The sequence below is a fragment of the Lactuca serriola genome, chromosome 5 (genome assembly GCF_051521515.1).
Source record: "Lactuca serriola cultivar US96UC23 chromosome 5, Lser_US96UC23_V15, whole genome shotgun sequence".
In the NCBI taxonomy this organism is placed as follows: Eukaryota; Viridiplantae; Streptophyta; class Magnoliopsida; order Asterales; family Asteraceae; genus Lactuca; species Lactuca serriola.
Genome location: NC_136412.1, coordinates 335647550 through 335667011, shown reverse-complemented (window position 1 = coordinate 335667011; position 19462 = coordinate 335647550). Strand labels below are relative to the sequence as shown.

The following is a 19462-nucleotide window of genomic DNA, read 5'->3' as shown; positions in this document are numbered from 1 at the left end:
GTACATAATATATAAGTAATGAATCAAATGACCTTCGGATGGACATCCGATACCACCAGACCACATCTCAACGAAGAAAAGGAAATAGGGCGGACAAGCCTTCCTAAGTCCTTCAATCATTATTTATATGCATCTATACAAGCACAGACATACATCTAACTACGACTGAGTGTGTATCCAGTAGAAGTGATTCTTGTGAAGTAGGAGTGTCTAATAAGTGAAGTAGGAGCGGTCGCAAGTGAAGTAGGAGTGTCGAAAAAGTGAAGTAGAAGCGGTCGCAAGTGAAGTAGGAGTGTCGAACAAGTGAAGTAGAAGCGGTCGCAAGTGAAGTATGAGTGTCGAACAAGTATAAGCATATCACGAAGTAGAGATGACAATAAGTGAAGTAAGAGTGTCTATCGGTATAAGCGACTACAAGTATAAGTGACAGCGCTACTAAGTAGGAGTATAAAATAAGTATAAGCGAAGCAACAGTATCTAATAAGTAAAAGTATACGTCGTGAAAGAGAAACTTTGATGAAAAACCTTTATATTCGGAGAAAATCACAATTTGTATCCTTTTGTAAAAACATGTTTGAAAACCTTTGGAAATCTTTCATAAATCAGTTCAGAATGAATTTAGGTAAAACAGTATAAGTAAGAGTTTTGAAACAATTGAAAACCATTATAGTGTCCTACTCGGTAAAACAGTGTACAGTGTGGTAAAATCTTGAGCATGCGGGTTATCAGTCACATGTGATTGATATGATAACTGGCATGTTTAACTTGTATTCCCACCCTATAAAACATGTAAAAACATTTAAAAGGTTCATTCAGGGGTATGAACTCACCTGGTGTAAGTAGGTCCGACGAAGGTGCCGTTTGGGCGTTCGGTGTCATGCAAGGACTTGAACACACACAATGACCTATTTAACATATGATAACATATGTTCACATACAATTAGTATATTTAATACTAATTAAACAAATATACGCGCTCACAGGAGCGGAAAACACTTTGGTTAAGTGTTTGGGTGTCCCGGGTAGCGTCTAAAGGTGTGTATCGCTAAAGAATGGAGTTTATTATCTGAGAGTAAACTCCCAAAGTTGTGTTTACGGCCCAGGGACATCTCACCATGAGTTTACAGCCGTAAACTCATGATGAGGGTATCTAGTGTGTTTTAAGGCTTCTACTTGTTCATGGGATTATTCTAAGTACTTTTCCAAAAAGGCATGAGTGGGTTTAAGGCTTCTAAGGGCATTATATTGGAGTTTACGGCCTAGGGACAACTCCTAAGGGAGTTTACGGCCGTAAACTCTCATCCCTTGAGTTTTGTGAAGTTTCAAGCTCTTATATCACTTCTAGTAATTTATTCAAGGCTATAGGGGTGTTTGGGGTTCCAAAAGGGGTCTCCTTTAGAGTTTATGGTCCAAATGACCAACCCTTGAGAGTTTACGACCGTAAGCTCTATGGCTTGGCCGTGAACTCTCATACACCCTCCATTCCTTGAGTTTAAGCCCTTGTTTCAATCCTAGCTTTTTATGGTAAATGTATAAGGCCATTTGGGGGACAAAAACCAACATTTTGGCTTGGTTTGGGGAGTTTATGGCCTTGACACATGTATGGGCCGTAAACTCCTTTTAATCCTCCAATTCTTAATGTTTAAGTGATCTAAACCCAAGAGAATAAGCCCCTAATTTATGTGTTAAGCCCTAGGGTGGTTTGGGGGTGTTTTGGAGGCATTTTGACATAGTTTAGAGGTGTTTACGGCCTAAGCAAGTGCTTGGGCCGTAAACTCTCTTTTATGCCACAAAATGATTGTTTTAAATGTGCAAACACTCCTAGGCTAATTCCTCTATTTATTTCCAAGCCATTAGGGACAAGTTTGGGTCATTTTGGCCTTAAATAGGGTGTTTACGGCCTAAGGAGGATCTTAGGCCGTGAACTCCTTTTCATCAGCTTCTAATTTCGATTTTTGGGCTATAAACACGAATCAATATGTTTAGAATAAGCTAGGGTAAGCGGACTTACAATTTGGAAGCGTTTGGTTGCGGATTCGGGGCGAAAACGAGTATAGAGAGAGAGGGTGGAAAAGCTCCAAATGGAGTTTACTCCCCTTTATATATGGGTGGGAGTTGGAGCTCGGTGGAATTCTACCCAATACTGCCGTTAAACGGGGCTTTTGGTCGCACCCAATTTAGTGGTCGTAACAATAAAACTTAACATTTTCCAAATAAATGGAAATGGGTGTTATGTGTTTTTATTTCTTTTTATCATGACTTAACGACATATTAAATGTAAACAAATGGAATGTTTATTAAATTTGACGACCTCAATTAACAGAACTTTATAAACTGGAATATTTCGTTAACGGTAACGGGGAAATGTAACAGAACAACTTGGGTTGTCACAGATGTGGTGTTTTTTGCTTGAAATTGCCATGGAAAGAAGATTAAGCAATAATAATGAGTGGTTGTATTTCTCATTTGCAGGTATACATGAAATCATGAACACGAATGTTCTTGTTTTCTTGGCTGGGAACGAAACGATAGATATCAAAGCAAAACATGGTACATATGAAACTTACAACATTCTACTGGAATGGAATCTTGAATTCTGATTCGGTCAGAATAGAATCTTGAAGATGAATATTGTATGAGATGAAGATGAACAATGACCACTAATCTTACAAAAAGAATGGATTATTCTACCAGAATAATATACAATATAATGAAGAAAATGTATGTAATAGTATATTCTGGTAGAATGATTTATATATTGTGTTTTTTTGTTATTAATAACTGTAACATTCTCATAGAATACTATATAAATTTTTTTTCTTTCCTAAGAATGTAATGAATTTTTTTTAACTTGTAACCAAAATTTTGTTATTCTTCAAGAAGTTCATTAAATCAAAATATATATTATGTCAGAATGTGTATTCTTATATGGCTCAATCATATTTGTTATTTTTCAATATATTTATAAACACATTCCGTCAAAATTTTCGAATTAAGAGAATTATCATCCATAGAATTAGATTTTTAAAATTAATAGAATCTATTTTCCCTAAAAATATGCAATTTTCCTTTTTAAATTTATGTTAATTGACTAAAATACCCTTAGAATGAAATTAGATGGTATTTTTTAATTATATTTAATTTAATAATATGTATTATTCACTTTCCAAAAATAAGTAAAATGATTGGCCTACAATTATACATACAATAACACAATACTTAGTTTAAATAGAATAACCTAAGCCTATATATATATATATATATATATATATATATATATATATATATATATATATATATATATATGGGTAATTATGATAAACATAAAAGATAAAAGCCTAGGGTTAATGTGTTAGTGAGCTGGTTATTCATCCAAAAGCCTTGATTAAATTCAGCACATCCCCAATACCTATAATCGTTAATCTTGCGAGAGCTACGAAGTTATGTATAGATCTATACGGGGCCATGACAACCCCACCTGTGATTGCTAGGTACAATCTCGACAAGATACATTCCATATAAGTTACTATTCGACGCCCGATGAAGCAGCGTGATTAGGGGTACATTTACGGCCGTAGTTTCGATTATAGGGGCTCACGTTAATATATTAAAAATTGTTTTAGAGCTTAGATTACCATTAGGGACACCTAGTATGATAATTAAAATACGTTAGGTCGTTAGAAATCCTTAAAAGATAGTAAATTAGGGTGAACAAAAGATAATCCTAATTAAATTACGTTAGGATCGCTAGATATCCTGAAAAGATAGCAATTTAAGATTAATAAAATATACCCTAAAAGATAGAAGGCGGGGTAAACAAATAAGAAATGTTTTCGCAAAAGAAAAGTATTCTTAAAGGAATTAAAACATAAAAATTTGTGCACTCACCAACATTATGTTGACTTTCAAAATACATGTATTCTCAGGAAGATGAGTGTGGAAGAGTGTCCCCCAAGTATAAAGGAAGTTTGCAAGGAAGCAGTTGAAGTTTAGTATAGTTATTTTAGGAGTTTGTGTTTGTCCCCAAGACAATGTAATCCTTCAAAAATCAATAATAAATAAATGTTTAAAATATACCTTTGTGTTTGATTATACCTGTTGTCGAGATCCAACTATTCCTACGTCGCACTACCCGGTGTTTCCGCTAACGGTTGGGCAGGGTGTGATACTATGTGTAAGATTAAGGTAACTATGCACTCACTTGTTAAAGTGATGATTTAAAATTCGGGCAACACTTCACTTCAAGCACTTGACATTTCCTTTGACATGACCTAGTATCATTATCTAATAGTCTTATTCTAATGATTCTATTGATATTTTAGATCTATCAATCATTCCAATGAATATTAATAGTTCTATCAAATAAGGATCAACTGGGAAGGACAGTTGGGAGGCAGGACCATTTGGGCGTGTCACCTTTCTGAAATCCAACAACCAATATAACATGACCATTCTTGTCACCTCTCTCGTAAATAGATCAATCAATATTATAAATTGGAATTACTGATAGTTCTTAATTATAGGTTCATAATAACGACTATGACTATAGTTAAAAGTTACACTTAACATAAAATAAGTGTAGCATAAGTTAAAAAGGTTATTGGTGATAACCAAAAACTAAGTGGGTAGAACATTGACTCGGGATCTCCTACTCGAAGGTTACAACTAGCCGAGCACTTAGGGGTGCACAGGGCTTCACCATAAACTAGAAACTCAAGGAAAAAGGGTCTGCAGGAGGGAGATTTGAGAGAGAGAGAAAGAGAGAGGCTCTAGGGGATGAATGTGAGGAGCTTCTAAGACACGGACTGTTTATAGACGATTTTGCCAGGTGCGCCACGTGCATCTAGGGTCCGCATCGTGCACTTCTGCGATGTCGCTCCCCTTGGCTCGTGCCACATGTCGCGATATCGGTGGTCCACATATGCCTCTTATAGAAGGTGTCATATGTCACCTTCCTATGGTGCCACATGTTACCAACTTGTGGAGCCACATCACCATGTCTCTTAGAGAGTTCGGCCACCCAACATTGCCACGTGGTGCTCTCTCGCAGTGCCAGCTCATTGCGTGCTCCGCGCACTTTGCACACACGTTTTTCTAGATTTTAAAATGGCATAACTTCTTCATACGAGATACGTTTTTGACATTCTTTATATCCCCAAAATCTCTTGAAGAGATCTACAACTTTCTTTTAGACCTCAATAGCTAATTCCCACTCTATAAAAAAAAAATTATATTTTTGATAGGCATAGGCTGTTATAAATCGTTGTAGAAAGTATAACACTTACATATGGAGTCCGTTCTCGATGTTCTCTATATCGACAGACTTCTATTGAAGATATCTTTGATTCTCGTTTTAGATTAGTTTTCCTAATAATTTACCGTTCCAGAATTTGATTTCTATGCACACACTACTGCACTGAAACTTCAAAAAATCATAACTTCCTCTTACAAAGTCATATTTGAATGTTCTTTATATGTACGCTCTCGGTTTAATGACTTCTACGACTTTCATTTAGATCACTAAGGCCAAAATGTAATTTATCAAAAATTCAATTTTTACGATACGAAGAGTCGTGCCGTTTTAGTCGTGAAACTTCGAAGAAGCATAAATTCTTCATACGAAGTCGGATTTCATCATTCTTTATGTGTATGGAATACTTGTCACATATATTTTAACTTCTTTAAGATTATTTAACCAAAATAATCTTCTATTAAAAAGTCATTTTTAACACTTATTCTATTTTAATTGACTAGCCCGAATCTGCAGGCATTACAAGTTTTGAGTGGACCTGGGAGCCCGTGGTGGAGATGCATGAGCACTATCCAAATCTATTTGCATTTGGAGATTTTGAGGACGATATATAGTTTAAGTGGGGGAGAATTGTAACACCCGATCCTAGCATATACTATTATTATGAGCCCTATTTAAAGGATCTAAGCCCCTATTTAAAGGATCTAAGCCCCTCTTCATACTCATCCTCCAACCTCTTAAGCAGCCACCTCGAAACCTTAGCTATCTTGTGAGAGGTTTGTGAACTTAGAGTGCTTTGTGTGCATATTTGAAGGAAGAGATTCATTAGGGAAGCACTTGGGAAGCTCCAAGCTTTGTAGATCTGGAATTTTCATCTTATAATCATCCTCCATAAGGTATAAAGTTTCTACCTTGATGATGTTTCATGTTAGATCTAGTTCTTGTGATTTATATGCTTTTATGTCGATAATCTTGGTCTTTATGAGTATGTGGTACTCTAGGCCATTTAAGTATCTTTTCTAGACGTTTTTGGGGTTGTTAAGTCATAAAAGTAAGAGCTTGGTCACTCTCATCTATCCATGCATTAGTTCTTGAGCAATAGATAGCTTTATGGACCTAGGTTTTGTTTTTGTGCTCTTTGTCACCATGCAAATGGATAAAGTCAGAGATATTATCCATTAAGACGTTCATTTGATACATATCTGAAAGTATGGGGAGCTGACCTTCTGTTTTAAGAATTTATGAAAAGTTGGACATCAGGTGGCTACGCGGAGCGTAATTTTCTATACGTTAAGCATAGCTCTGAAATTCCCCGTTTTGCAGCCTTAAGCCCTATGTTGAGCATAGAGCTGCATGCTACGTTGAGTGTAGGTTGACTGGAGAATGACCATTAACTTTTGACCAACTTTGAATCTAGGTCAACTAGTGGATATTGGGCTGTAGTTTAAGAACTTGGTTCCTGATTATTGAATAGGTAACAAGTAGTACCTGTTTTGGATTTGCGAGAGTTGTGTTGTTTGTCTGCTAGTCTGGGCGGTGAATTTTCTCACTATACTTTGTACTGCAATATGTGTCATTGTGTGTAGGATGTTAGAGCGATCTGTTAGATTTGTAGATCTATATGATTACCTGTATTTGTTAGTTATTGTTTGTTTGTTTGCATATGTCGACATAGTGCAGTTAGGTTGAAGTGGTACGACTTTATGTTGTAGATTAACAAACCCAGAGCAATCCAGTGGTGGGTTGTGGGTCAGGGCAATCCAGTCCTATAACGGTGGGTTAGGATCAATCCATTATGATGACTATGGTCCATGGGCAATCCAATCTAATGACTGTGGACTCGGGGGGGGGGGGGGGGGGATCCAATTTTATACTGTGGGTCCGGTGTACATGCATTATGTGTGTGTGTGTGTGTGTATATATATATATATTGTGTTTTAGGGGAATTAACTATATTTTGGCTTATAGTTGTGGATTTCAATATTTCAGGTACTTCAGATGATCGGGGCAAGACGAATGTGTGATCGTACTCATCCTCCTGCCGATTCATGTATTGAGAGATTATTTCGATACTCAAATTTCTATGGATTTGTTTTGAACAATGTTTATCTATCTCATGGTTTTATGAAAAATATCTTTTAAAAATGAAAAAAATTATCATGGTTTTTAGGGTGTTATACATATAAATGCTTTTAAAACCTTATTAAATAAAGCTTTGACAAATAGAGTTTGATAGTTTTTAAATTCATTTTAATGGGTGTTTTTTTTAAGTTACAATATGTCCTATGATATCTCTAAATATGATAAAGACTTATTATAGTTTTAAAGTCCTTTTGTTTAGGATCTAATTTGTTATATCAAATATATAAATTTTGTAAGTAATAAAGCTTTCAAGAAGTTTTTAATAAATACTTTTTGTACAAAAATATAACTAAAAAACATGATCATTTAGTAAATACTATTCATTTAAAAGGACATGAGTCACATGGCATATTTGATTAAGCGGACTATAGGATAATAAGTACAAAGCAAATAAAAAGATGTATCCTGATTAACAAATGTCCCCACATTATATTTTTATTCCGCAATTAAAACTTTAATATTTATACAATGTGCAACAAAAATAAATCTAAAATTGTTCTTATATAAATAATGTAAACTGAATTGAAAAAGTTGTTACTAGCAATCAACCATATTCCCGATGCCACCATCATCTTCATCGTCCCCTGAAGGCTTGACTACTTTTTTATTCAAGTCAACCTTAAAAGTCTCACCTAGAAAAGGTTAAACAAAAACTAGGAATACTAAAGTTAGGAAAAAGATTTTTATTAATGGTAAAACTTGAACTTTTATACACTTTATGAACTATGTTGTTCTTTTTTACATAAATGTAGTTACGAGAGTCAATGTGGGTATTAGATAGGGGTGTCATTCGATTCGGTATTTGGTTTTTGGTTTAATCGATTTTTCTAGCATCTCTAAATTAACTATGACCAAAACAAATAAGGTTTGGTTTAATCGGTATCGGTTTATTCTGTTCGGTATACTGGTTCAACAGAATAAAAATAGTGAAACCATCCATTATATGTAAACATATTCTTCTTGGAATGACAAAATCGAATTAAAAAGTGAATCTAGCAAGAAAGTAGAAAAACACATATTATAATGTCATATATGAACTTAAAAGCACACAAACCCTTAACTATCAGACATATAATTAACAACTATATGAACATTATCAAAATTTGATTCTTAATGCCCCCTTGTAGATTCACACAATCATACTAAAACTAAATTTCTAAGTTTCATTCTTCATTTCTTGTGTATATTGTATATCACCTAACAACTTATAGTTAACTGAGGTAAATCTAATAAGTAATAGTTTTTTATTTGATTTTAACATCATTTTTCATAATCTATTTTTGAATACCCTAAACTTTCTATATTTGATTAATTATAACTAATAACTAGTATCTAATATTTAGTGCTAAAATCAAACATTTGATATTTAATAAAATAAATGGAAGTGTCATGAAAAAAATGTAAAATGGAGTTTGGCACCATGTTTCCATCCCGCATGATGGTCGAGCAAAGAAGAATGTCGAATATCTTCTATAAAAAAAAAAAGAAAAAAAAAAGAAGAGGAAGAAGTTGGTTAGGCCTTAGGCCTTAGAGTTTACAGAGGAGAACTTGGCATCCAACAATTTAAGTGGGTTGCCTAACTTGAACCCTAGGTTAAGCATTGTTGTATTGAAAATGTTATTAGTAACCAATATATAATTTTACCTAGACAAAATCACATTAATGGTCTCATTACTTTTTAGAAATTTGGATAGTCTCTACGTTTAAAAAAATCTTATAGATAGGGCCTATAGTTTCAAAAATTTTAACAAATAGTCTTCACTATCATAAAAAATTTGTTTACCCTTTTATTATATTTTTTTTATTTTCTTGTTTTTGTCTTTATTTATATCTATTTTAAAAATAAATAAATAAATAACTTAGGCCTCCCCCCCCCCCACACACACACTCTCTCTCTCTCTCTCTCTCTCTCTCTCCTCACTCTCTAGTAAAAACACCCGTTCTAGACTACCCCAACCTATTCTTCATCTTCTCGTGTCTATTCACCAACAGTCTCCCATTCCTACATATCCATCATTTTTCAATCACACAACATTTATTCAGGGGAGACGGCGGGTTCCTTGGTGCAGGTTATAGAGTGAGAAAGAGAATCAAGTGAGAGAGGGGGAATTCGAACCAGAAAATAGACATGAATGATGCAAAAGAGAAGCAGTTGAAGCATATTTAGAGCAAGGTTTGTGAGTAGACGATGGGTTTCTTGGTGCGGGTTACCGAGTGAGAAAGAGAATCAAGTGACAGAGGAGGATAATTAGAACCAGAAAATAGACACGGATATTGCAGAAGAGAAGCGGTTGAAGCATATTTAGAGTAGGGTTATTAGTTGATTCATCCTACGCCAACGTTTGATTAGATTGTGTAACATCCATTTTGTAGATCAGATCAGTTAAAGATTTAAAGGAGTCTAAGGTGCGTTTTTAGGAAAACCCACATGCCACGATATTAAGGGTTGATGACAACGACGTGGCATGGAGTTTAATGAAGACTGTGTTTGGCTTGGTTGTCACAATGTGGCAAGAGGAGGGCCATGGCATGACAGCTGTTGCATCCTAAGCCCATGGATTTTAAGGTTTCCTTCATATTTAAGGACCTTAAATTTAGGGTTAAGTCATCATCTTCAGCCTCCAGCCCTCCTATCTCGAAACCTTGCCTCATTAAGTGTTCTTGAGATGTTTTTGGTGTTCTTGGCCACTTGAAGTTTCTTTCATCATGATTTTGGTGTGGAGCTTGAGATCTAGTTTCTTACAAGTGCCTTGGTGAAGAGCTCAAGTGTAGATCTAGCAAAGTGACCCCATTTCTAGACCATTATGAGTATAAAGCTTATGGTCCATTTTATGCTTTTGGTCCCTTTTTGGTGGTATGCTTGGATTTGAGATGACTCCGACTCCTTTTAAACACTAAGGTTTATCTCCTGGACCTCTTCTTGTTGGAAATTTGGTAGTTTGATCTTGTCCTTGGAGCCATGCATGTTTTGTGAAAGATTTTATGCCATTTTGGACTTAGGGTTATAGATCTTTCTTTGGTGTGTGGTTCTAATGCATAAAGTTGGAAACTTTATCCATTAGGTCATTAAAAAGGACTAGATCTGAAGTTTTGAGCTTTGGTCTGAAAGGATTAAGTTCTTAATGAAGATTTTGGCTTCTGTTTAGACACCACGATGTGGCCAAGAGCCTGCCACGACGTGGTGGTCTCCTGCATGTCGACTGTTTTGTCTGGACATGCCCACGGCGTGGCCAAGAGGTCTCCGCATCGTGGTGATTGTTGACTTGGTTGATCGTTGACTTTTGTTGCCCGTTAACCGTTGACTTTTAACCGGTTTGAATTGGGGTCAAACATGGAGGATTTGGGTTGCTGATTAAGGATTTATCTGTCTTGGTGTTAGTCGATTCGTAGGATTGATCATTGCAAGGAGTTAGTATGTTGTTGTGCCTCTCTAATTGTGTGGTTCAGGTGAGTTTCTCACTATTCCATGTATCCCATTGTTATTCCTTTGTATGGTAGGATAGAGATACTGTTACAATACAAGTATGCTAGTGGCCTAGGGTATGTTCTTGTTATGCTTTGCAGTTTAGAACACTAGGTGCTTTAGTATGCTTGAATGGTAGGGTCTTGACTATTGATCGTATGATTCTGTTAGGAGTTGTGTTTGGCTAAGGTAAATGGGGTAGGCTAGTCACCAGGATTATGTATGTTTGACCGGTAAAGGACTCAATTGAGAAGTGGCCAATGGTAAGGTAACTAGGGAAGTCTAGTTGCCAAGGGAATGTACTATGTTAGTTTATGCATGTGTTTTATGCTATATGATTATATGGTAGTGATAGCTTGGGTTGTATGTAGTCTAAGTTGGATTGTCTGAGAACTCTTGGTCTAATGCCTGGGCGTGATGTTCTTTTTTTATTGTTCGCTCTCGGGGGATCATCTATTTGACTGTCTATCTGATTCCTGACTACATATGACTTTATGTATTGTATGGAAGACCAGGAGGTGGCTCGTAACAGTGGTGGTTGGATTGTGCTGGTTTACTTGTAACATATGCATTTCTCACTAGACATTAATAAAATGATGTAATTGTAATGGTCAACAATTGTAACCCTTTATGAAGTAAATAAAGATAATTATTTGAGTATAATGTGATTTGTGTGTAGTTATGTGTAGTATACGTGCTTAAGGCAATATAATAAAAAAATACATGTCTTAAATAGAATAAAAATTAGGCCGAATAACCTTGATGAAAATGGAAGTAGTCGCTATGAGGATTTTGGAGATATAAACAACACTCCGATCCAACTTATAAAGAAGAATTCACGATGCGTTGAAGTTTCGCGTTTGACCCCATACGCCTAAAGATATAGTAAATAGTGAATTTTAGATAGGTCGCCTATTAGCTTAAGTGATCTAAATGAAATTCGTAAAATTCGTAAAAGTTAGAGCGTGGATATAGAGAACGCCCAAATATGAATTCATATCAGAAAGTTATGATTTTTTTAAAAGTCTCGGCGCTGTTGTGTTGACACAGAAATTGAGTTTTAGATCGGTTGATTTTTAGCTGAAATAATCTAAATGAGAGAGTTATGAATTTTTAACGGACTTTAATAGTCTAAGCTTGTTAAAAATATAACTTCAAAAATAACGTCAAAATGAGTTGACAGAGTCAAAATGAAAGTTGTAGATCTCTGACAGCTACACGTGGATTTAAAACGCGTAGAAAATGGAGCCCGTATGATGAAGATATGAGTTTTCTAAGATTTTATAAAAAAAAATAAGCATGCAGCCACGCGTAAAGACAAGAGTCGCGACACACATCTAACTTCCACCCAAATCTCGACACATGGCACCACTCAGAGAACAACACGTCAGCACACTAACCATTTGCGTAGTGCGCCCTGACAGAGTACGCGACGCACATATCTTTTTTTGGATATAAATACACGCTTTCGTATATGTTTCTCATATCTCACCCTTGTAGCTCAATCCCTCGAGTTCTCTCTGCACTAGATCCAAATTTCCTTAGTTTCTAGTATCCCAGTGAAGCCCTGCGACCCTTGAGTACCAACTAGTAGTATCTTTCGAGTAGAAGCTCCGTCAATGCAATTTTCAGACTTTTGTCTAGGGAATCTCTGCAAGTTAATTTACACTATATATTATTGTAGTGTAATTTATATTTAAATGCATAGATGTCGACATAGACTTTTGGATTGTTAAGGAATCTAAATTATCATTAGTCATCAAAAGTAATAAACTAAGACTTAATGATAATTGAACCCAAGTTACATCAAAGGAAATGCTAAGTGCTGAAGCGAAGCGCTATCCAACTTTCCAGTCATCCAAATTATCAAGTGATTACATAGTTTCTTTCAGCTTACATATAGATATAAAGTATCTAGTTGATTAAATGTTATGTGTGCCTATTATTTGAGTTACTTGATATATGTCTTAAACGAATTATATGATTTTTACTTGATTTAATCGAATACATATTTTAATATATACAATATATTAGGTAGTGATGGGTGATGAAAATGATGAGACGATGATGAGAAGACTTGATTATAGATGAACCGGTCATTTAGCAGAGTATAGATGACGCCCATAGACTATTCTAGATAGTCCAATAGAAAGTTGACAGGCTCGCAACCTGTAGGTGTTAATGAACTATATGTTCATTTGAAGTACCCTATCCCCCATGGTTGCCTTATTGACACCTATTGTTAAAGGAATCCCTGAAGCAGTATTGTCTACCTGTTAATGATGATGATCCTTAGGATAGGTTCCTTGAGATTAGTATTTTAGGATCAATATGTGAGAATAACGGAAATGGGTAATAGGGTAAACTATTTGATGTAAAATATATAATTAAAGAACTTAATTGTTGTGAGTTGAAAACCCTATGTGCTCACCAGGCTCACAAGCCTGACCCACTATGTTTTTTTGTATCACAGGTAGCAGCACGAAGGCCCAAGGATGTTGAGTAATTTATGGATAATTGTAGGACATCGTGTAATAAACTATTTTAAGGCATGTAATATTTTCATTATACTTATGTTTCTGTATTGACGATGACATCCCGAAGTTATTAATGAATCGTATTTGTTCGAAAATTATTGGTAATAATATTATCACATTATTGGGAACAAATTCCACATTATAATTCTTTAACAATGATACTATGAAATGAAATAAGAATAATTAAATCGGTCTTTTGAAGCTGTGAAAATGAGGATGTCACAGTTGGTATCAGAGTCTTAGTTTAAGTGAACTAGGAATACTTGAGGATTTCTAGACTTAAACTTAGAATACTAAGTGATGATTGTAAGATGAGTGTCCGCTATATTTTAGGTAGTATGCTTGAAATGACACATGCCTAGCTTATTTTAAGAATAATGCCTAAACTGCTTTTTTGTTCTAAATGATTTATGTTAAAGCATGCTATAGAGATAAGATGCCTTAAGAAGCTTTAGGATTGCCTACCTTGGACGAAATTTTTTGAATAAATCAACGGTTTGTTTCCGACCTAGATTTAGAAATTTTATATGTTCAGGATTCTAAAAGTTTAATTATGGTATTGAAACCGACATGTAACCTTTTTGGAGTGATAAGGAGGATTATGCGTCTATCATAAATAAAACCTTCCTTATCTTAATATTCTCGTCTCGAACGTTTGCTTTGGTGTATAGATCAACATGGTGAGAACTTGAAGTGGACTAGGAAAGGGAAACGTAAACCAATAGCCTGAGCCACGTGTGATCAAACATGCACTGGGAATTGTACAGGTAGTTGAACTTGTTACGATGGCCGGAGTCCAAGAAATGATTCAGGCTATGATGATTGAACAAAGGGAGGAGATGAGACAAATATTATGAAATAATAGGGATAAACCTCAACACCTGTTGTGATCCCTTATTTGAAAGAAGAACAGTCCAAGGAGGAAAACTGCAGCCAGAATATTATCCAAGCTGACCCAATAGTGATTAGAAGAAACCAACCAGATGGAAGAGACGATGGACATGGATGAAAGTAAAAGGATTTCATGGAATCCAAGCCATGGAGTCTTTCGGGAAGCCCAAAACTGGCGGAAGTAATGGATTGGATCTCTAAGATGGAGATGGTGTTTGAAAGTGGTGAATGCAGCAACAAGTAAAAGATCGTTCTCGCGGTCAGATAGTTGAAGACAAGAGTATTAAGTTAATGGAAGTTACTAGCTGATACCACACCCAAAGGAGAAGCTAGTAAAATGTCTTGGGAACACTTTCTGGTGCAACTGAAAATGCAGTACTGGTCTGAGCAGGATCTTTTGGAGATCAACAACGAGTTCTAGAATCTAAAGAAGGGAAAGAAGAGCATCAACGAGTATGCTGCAAGTTTTACAGAGAAAATAAAGCTTGTTCCTTATTTGGTTACAACTGAAGTCTACAAGATCATCAAATTTGCTAGTGGAATACTAACATATTTCGGTCTAACGGTGAAGTTGGCAACCATTGTGAAAGCCGTCATTTGGGCAGCTAAGATTGTTGAGACCCAAATAAGAAAGATGGGTCTAGAGAGAGCTGAGGTAGGATAGAAGAGAAAGTTTACAGGATCTTCTAGATCCAAAAAGAAGTGCAGATTTTAAAATTTTGGCCCCAACAACAAGAAGTTCGGGGGAAGTGGTGAAGCGAAATGGTACGAGAAATTCAAGAAGAAGCACTCTGGAAGATGCATCATTGAAGTGAATTATTTCAAATGCAGAAGAATTAGTCACTACTCCAATGAGTGCACATTCAAAAAGAGAGTGTGCCACAGATGTGGAGAGGATGGGTATATTCAAAATGATTGCCTAGAGAAGAAGGAAGTTGCAAAGACAAATGTGTTGCCAAAGCCAAAGGCGAGAGCATTCTAAATGACTCTGGAAGAAGCAAAGGAGGAATAAGATTTTGCTTCAAGTACTTTCCTTGTAAATGATTTGCCTGCCAATATTTTTTTGATCATGGAGCTAATTACTCCTTTATTTCGGAAAAATTTGGTAGAAGACTAGCATTATCTGTAGATAGATTAGATAGTGCTCTAGTAGTAGAAGTTGCTAGTGGCAATTTTGTACCTGTTAGCGAATTAATGAAAAATATCATCATTGACTTGAATGTGAATAAGTTTCATGAGGAATTATTATTCATTGAGTTAAACGGTTTTGACATAGTATTAGGAAGGGATTGGAAAAGTGAGAATGATTCTGAGATAATATTTAGAATGAAGATGGTGAGAGGAAACCCTCCTAGAAAAGAATCATTTATGGTGTATTAGGACAAACGCCGAGTAAATTCTGGAATCATCTCCCTGATGAAAGCTAGAAAGTGTTTATCCAAAGGATTTACATCATATCTAGCGTTTGTGATCGATGCGAAGAAGGAGATGAAAATAATACTAGTGGTGTGTGACTTTTTGAAAGTCTTTCCTGAAGATCTTCCTGGATTTCCCCCTAATAGACAAGTAGGGTTTCGAATAGACTTGTAACCAGGAACCACACTGATAGAGAAATCACGATTAACAACAACATAGATGAAGGAGCTTATGATACAACTTTAGGAGTTGTTAGACAAAGGTTTCTTAAGACCTAGTTCTTCACCCTGGGGAGCTCCGAAGTTATTCGTAAAGAAGAAAGATGGGAGCATGAGGATGTGCATAGATTACAGAGAGCTGAATAAAGTAACGGTGAAGAATAAATACACATTGCCTAGAGTTTATGACCTGTTTGATCAACTGCAAGGCGCAAGCTTCTTTTCAAAGATTGATATCAGGTAAGGTTATCATCAGTTGAAGGTGCGAGATCAAGATATTAAGAAGACCGCATTTAAAACAAGATATGGATACTATGAGTTTTTGGTTATGTCATTTGGACTGACCAATGCTCCAACAACTTTTATGGATCTGATGAATCAAGTTTATAAAGCTTTCCTAGATAAATCTATAATAGTGTTCATCAATGACATTTTGATTTACTCAAACAGCTAGCAGGAGCATGGCAAGCACTTACGAGGAGTATTGGAAGTTCTAAAGAAGGATAAGTTGTATGCCAAGTTCTCCAAATGCGATTTTTGGATCCGATAGGTGCAATTATTGGGTCATGTGTTTAACCAAGAAGGAATAATGGTCGATCCAGCAAAGATTTAAGCAGTGATGAAAGTGGGAATGACCAAAACGTCCCACTGAGATCCATAGCTTTTTAGGATTAGCTGGATATTACAAAAGTTTGATTACTGATTCATTGACATATTTAACCCATAAAGGAGCTACATTTACATGGAGTGAGAAGCACGAAGAATCTTTCGAAAAGCTGAAGAAGCGATTATGTGAAGCACGAATCCTTTCTTTATGTGACAGAGTTGAAGACTTCATAGTTACAATGATGTATCTGGAGTTGGGTTAGGTTATGTTCTGAACCAAAAAGATAAAGTAATAGCATATGCATCCAGACAACTGAAAGACCACGAGAAAAGATACCCCACTCATGATTTGGTGTTGGTGACGGTGGTTTTTGCACTAAATATATGGAGGCATTATCTTTATGGCACGAAGTGCAATTCTTGGGTCATGTGTTTAACCAAGAAGGAATAATGGTTGATCCAGCAAAGATTAAAGTAGTGATGAAGTGTGAATGATCAAAACGTTCCACTAAGATTCATAGCTTTTTAGGATTAGCTGGATATTACAAAAGTTTGATAACTGCTCCATTGACAGCTTTAACCCAAAAAGGAGCTACATATACGTGGAGTGAGAAGCACGAAGAAGCTTTCAAAAAGCTAAAGAAACGATTGTGTGAAGCATGAATCCTTTCTTTACATGACAGAGTTGAAGACTTCATAGTTACAATGATGTATCTGGAGGTGGGTTAGCTTGTGTTCTGAACCAAAGAGATAAAGTAATAGCATATGCATCCAGACAACTAAATGACCACGAGAAAAGATACCCCACTCATGATTTGGAGTTGGCGACGGTGGTTTTTGCACTAAATATATGGAGGTGTTACTTTATGGCACGAAGTGTAAGCTTTACACGGATCATAGAGTCTCCAGTATCCCTTTTATCATATGGAATTGAACATGAGACAAAGATGTTGGCTAGAATTACACAAGGATTATGACTGCAAGATACTTTACCACCCTGGTAAAGCGAATGTCGTGGCAGATGCTTTGATTAGAAATATAAACCTAGAAGGGAAAAGGCCAAGATATGATTTGTGCTGTAACACCCCGAATTCCCACCCCGAATTCCCAGGTATTATTTATTCTTGTATTTTTGGGTGATTTGTGAGGAGACTCGGCGAGCTGGAGTCCAAACTCGCCGAGTAGGATCGAGGTTTTGGGCGCGGGTTCGTGTCTGGACTTGGCGAGTCCATGTTGTTTAATGAAACCCTAATTCCCCGGGTTTGGAGCCTATTTAAGGGCACTTATAGCCTCCCATTGCGGCTACCAGTCCCTTGAGAGAACCCTAAGAGAGCTAAATCGCTTTGAGAGAGAAGAAGTCACTTTTGGATCCTTGTATCCTTGGTTTAGCAAGAAGAAGGTGACAAGAGCAAGGAGGAGGTGCGATTCAAGCAGATCCAGAGTCCAGAGGCTTCATTTTGAGGTAATAGTTCCAACCTCCTTCGATTTTAGTGTTGATCTTTAGAGTTAGGGTTTTGTAACCCCTTTGGAGAGTGATTATGTGGAGCAAATGGTCCCTCTTCGAGTTTGTGCCTTAGATCTGGACTCAAAGAGGTCCAGAGACCTTAACCCTTGGAGCTTTATGGGTTAGTATGGGGTTATTGGACTTAGGTTATCATTTTTGGGACCAAATCTCCTTTTGATGCCTTGTTGTGGTTATACAAGCATCAAGTTTCGAACTTTACGTGAAATTCATGCTTGGGGAGGCCAGATCTATGGTTTGGGGAAATAGATCTGACCTCAGGAGGTCAATAGAGTTTGTGCATGGCATGAACTCACCGAGTTGTTCTTGAGACTCGGCGAGTAGGGTTAGGGTTTCACGTAAATTATTCAGCGAGTAGACTCGCCGGGTTGGGGGATGACTCAGTGAGTCAGGGAGAGTCAAGGGGGGGCTGAGTCAAGCTGGAACTCGCCGAGTTGCTCTTGAGACTCGGCGATTTGAGTCGTGGTGGCCCCGCGATTCATGCCAGGTGGAACTCGTCGAGTTAGGGAAGTACTCGATGTGTCAAGAGAGGATCCAAGGGAGTCAGTGGACATGTATAGACTCGCCGAGTCGCTCTAGTGCACTCGCCGAGTCCGGTCAAAGTTGACCGTTGACCATGTTGACCTTTAGGGTTGAGTTCAGCGTATTTATGGGTGTGTTACTTTGTGTGATTAGGCGGAGGCTAGATCACATTTGTTCCAAGACAGATATTTACCGAGATACCCGAGGTGAGTCTTCTCACTATACTTTACCTAGTGTGGTAATAGAGTTCAGAGATAGAGTATTATAGAGTTATATGCCAGTGTGATTGCATGTTGTTATGTGTTGTGATTGTTGTGATATGTGATATGCATGATTCAGAGTTACAGAGTTGGGACTTTCGGGTCCCTAGAGTTAGGGCCAGAGGGCCCACAGAGAGTTGGGGCTGGAAGGCCCCACTGAGACACATTGACCAGAGGGTCAACAGAGTTATAGCCTCGAGTGGCTCTTATGTGATTAGTGTGGTATTTTGGGGAACTCACTAAGCTTATGCTTACACTGTTCAGTGTTATGTGTTTCAGGTACTAGAGATGACCGCGGGAAGGCGTCGGCTTGATTCGTACACACATATGGGATTGGATGTATTTTGATCTTGGGAGACATTTGTGATTTGAGAACTTGATGTTATGACATTTTGTGAATGAATGGTTTAATTAAAAATGTGTTTTCAAAAGTGAAAAATTGTTTTAATTTTTACGGTGTTACATGTGCCTATGAGTTGGTTATGCATTGATTGTACGAAAACGCATTGGTAACTCGATGTTATAAAACGTGCTCTTGTGTATAATTCAATGAGTAGTAGAACAAACATATGAGTAGAAGTTTATCTGTTCCTTCTTGGACTAGAAGCTGATATCTAGGCCCCTCGATGATTTT

The 19462-nt window shown here is 36.7% G+C and overlaps 1 protein-coding gene across 1 annotated transcript in view; it reads right to left on the bottom strand.

Moving 5' to 3' along the window:
• Positions 1–7821: 7821 nt before the first annotated feature.
• LOC145055295 (GDSL lipase-like) overlaps positions 7822–19462 on the bottom strand; it is a 50346-nt gene continuing 38705 nt past the window's right edge. Inside the window, exon 6 of the mRNA XM_079003592.1 lies at positions 7822–8025. Coding sequence (XP_078859718.1) covers positions 7931–8025 — 95 coding nt within the window. The 3' untranslated portion in view covers positions 7822–7930. The remainder of the gene's footprint in view (positions 8026–19462) is intronic.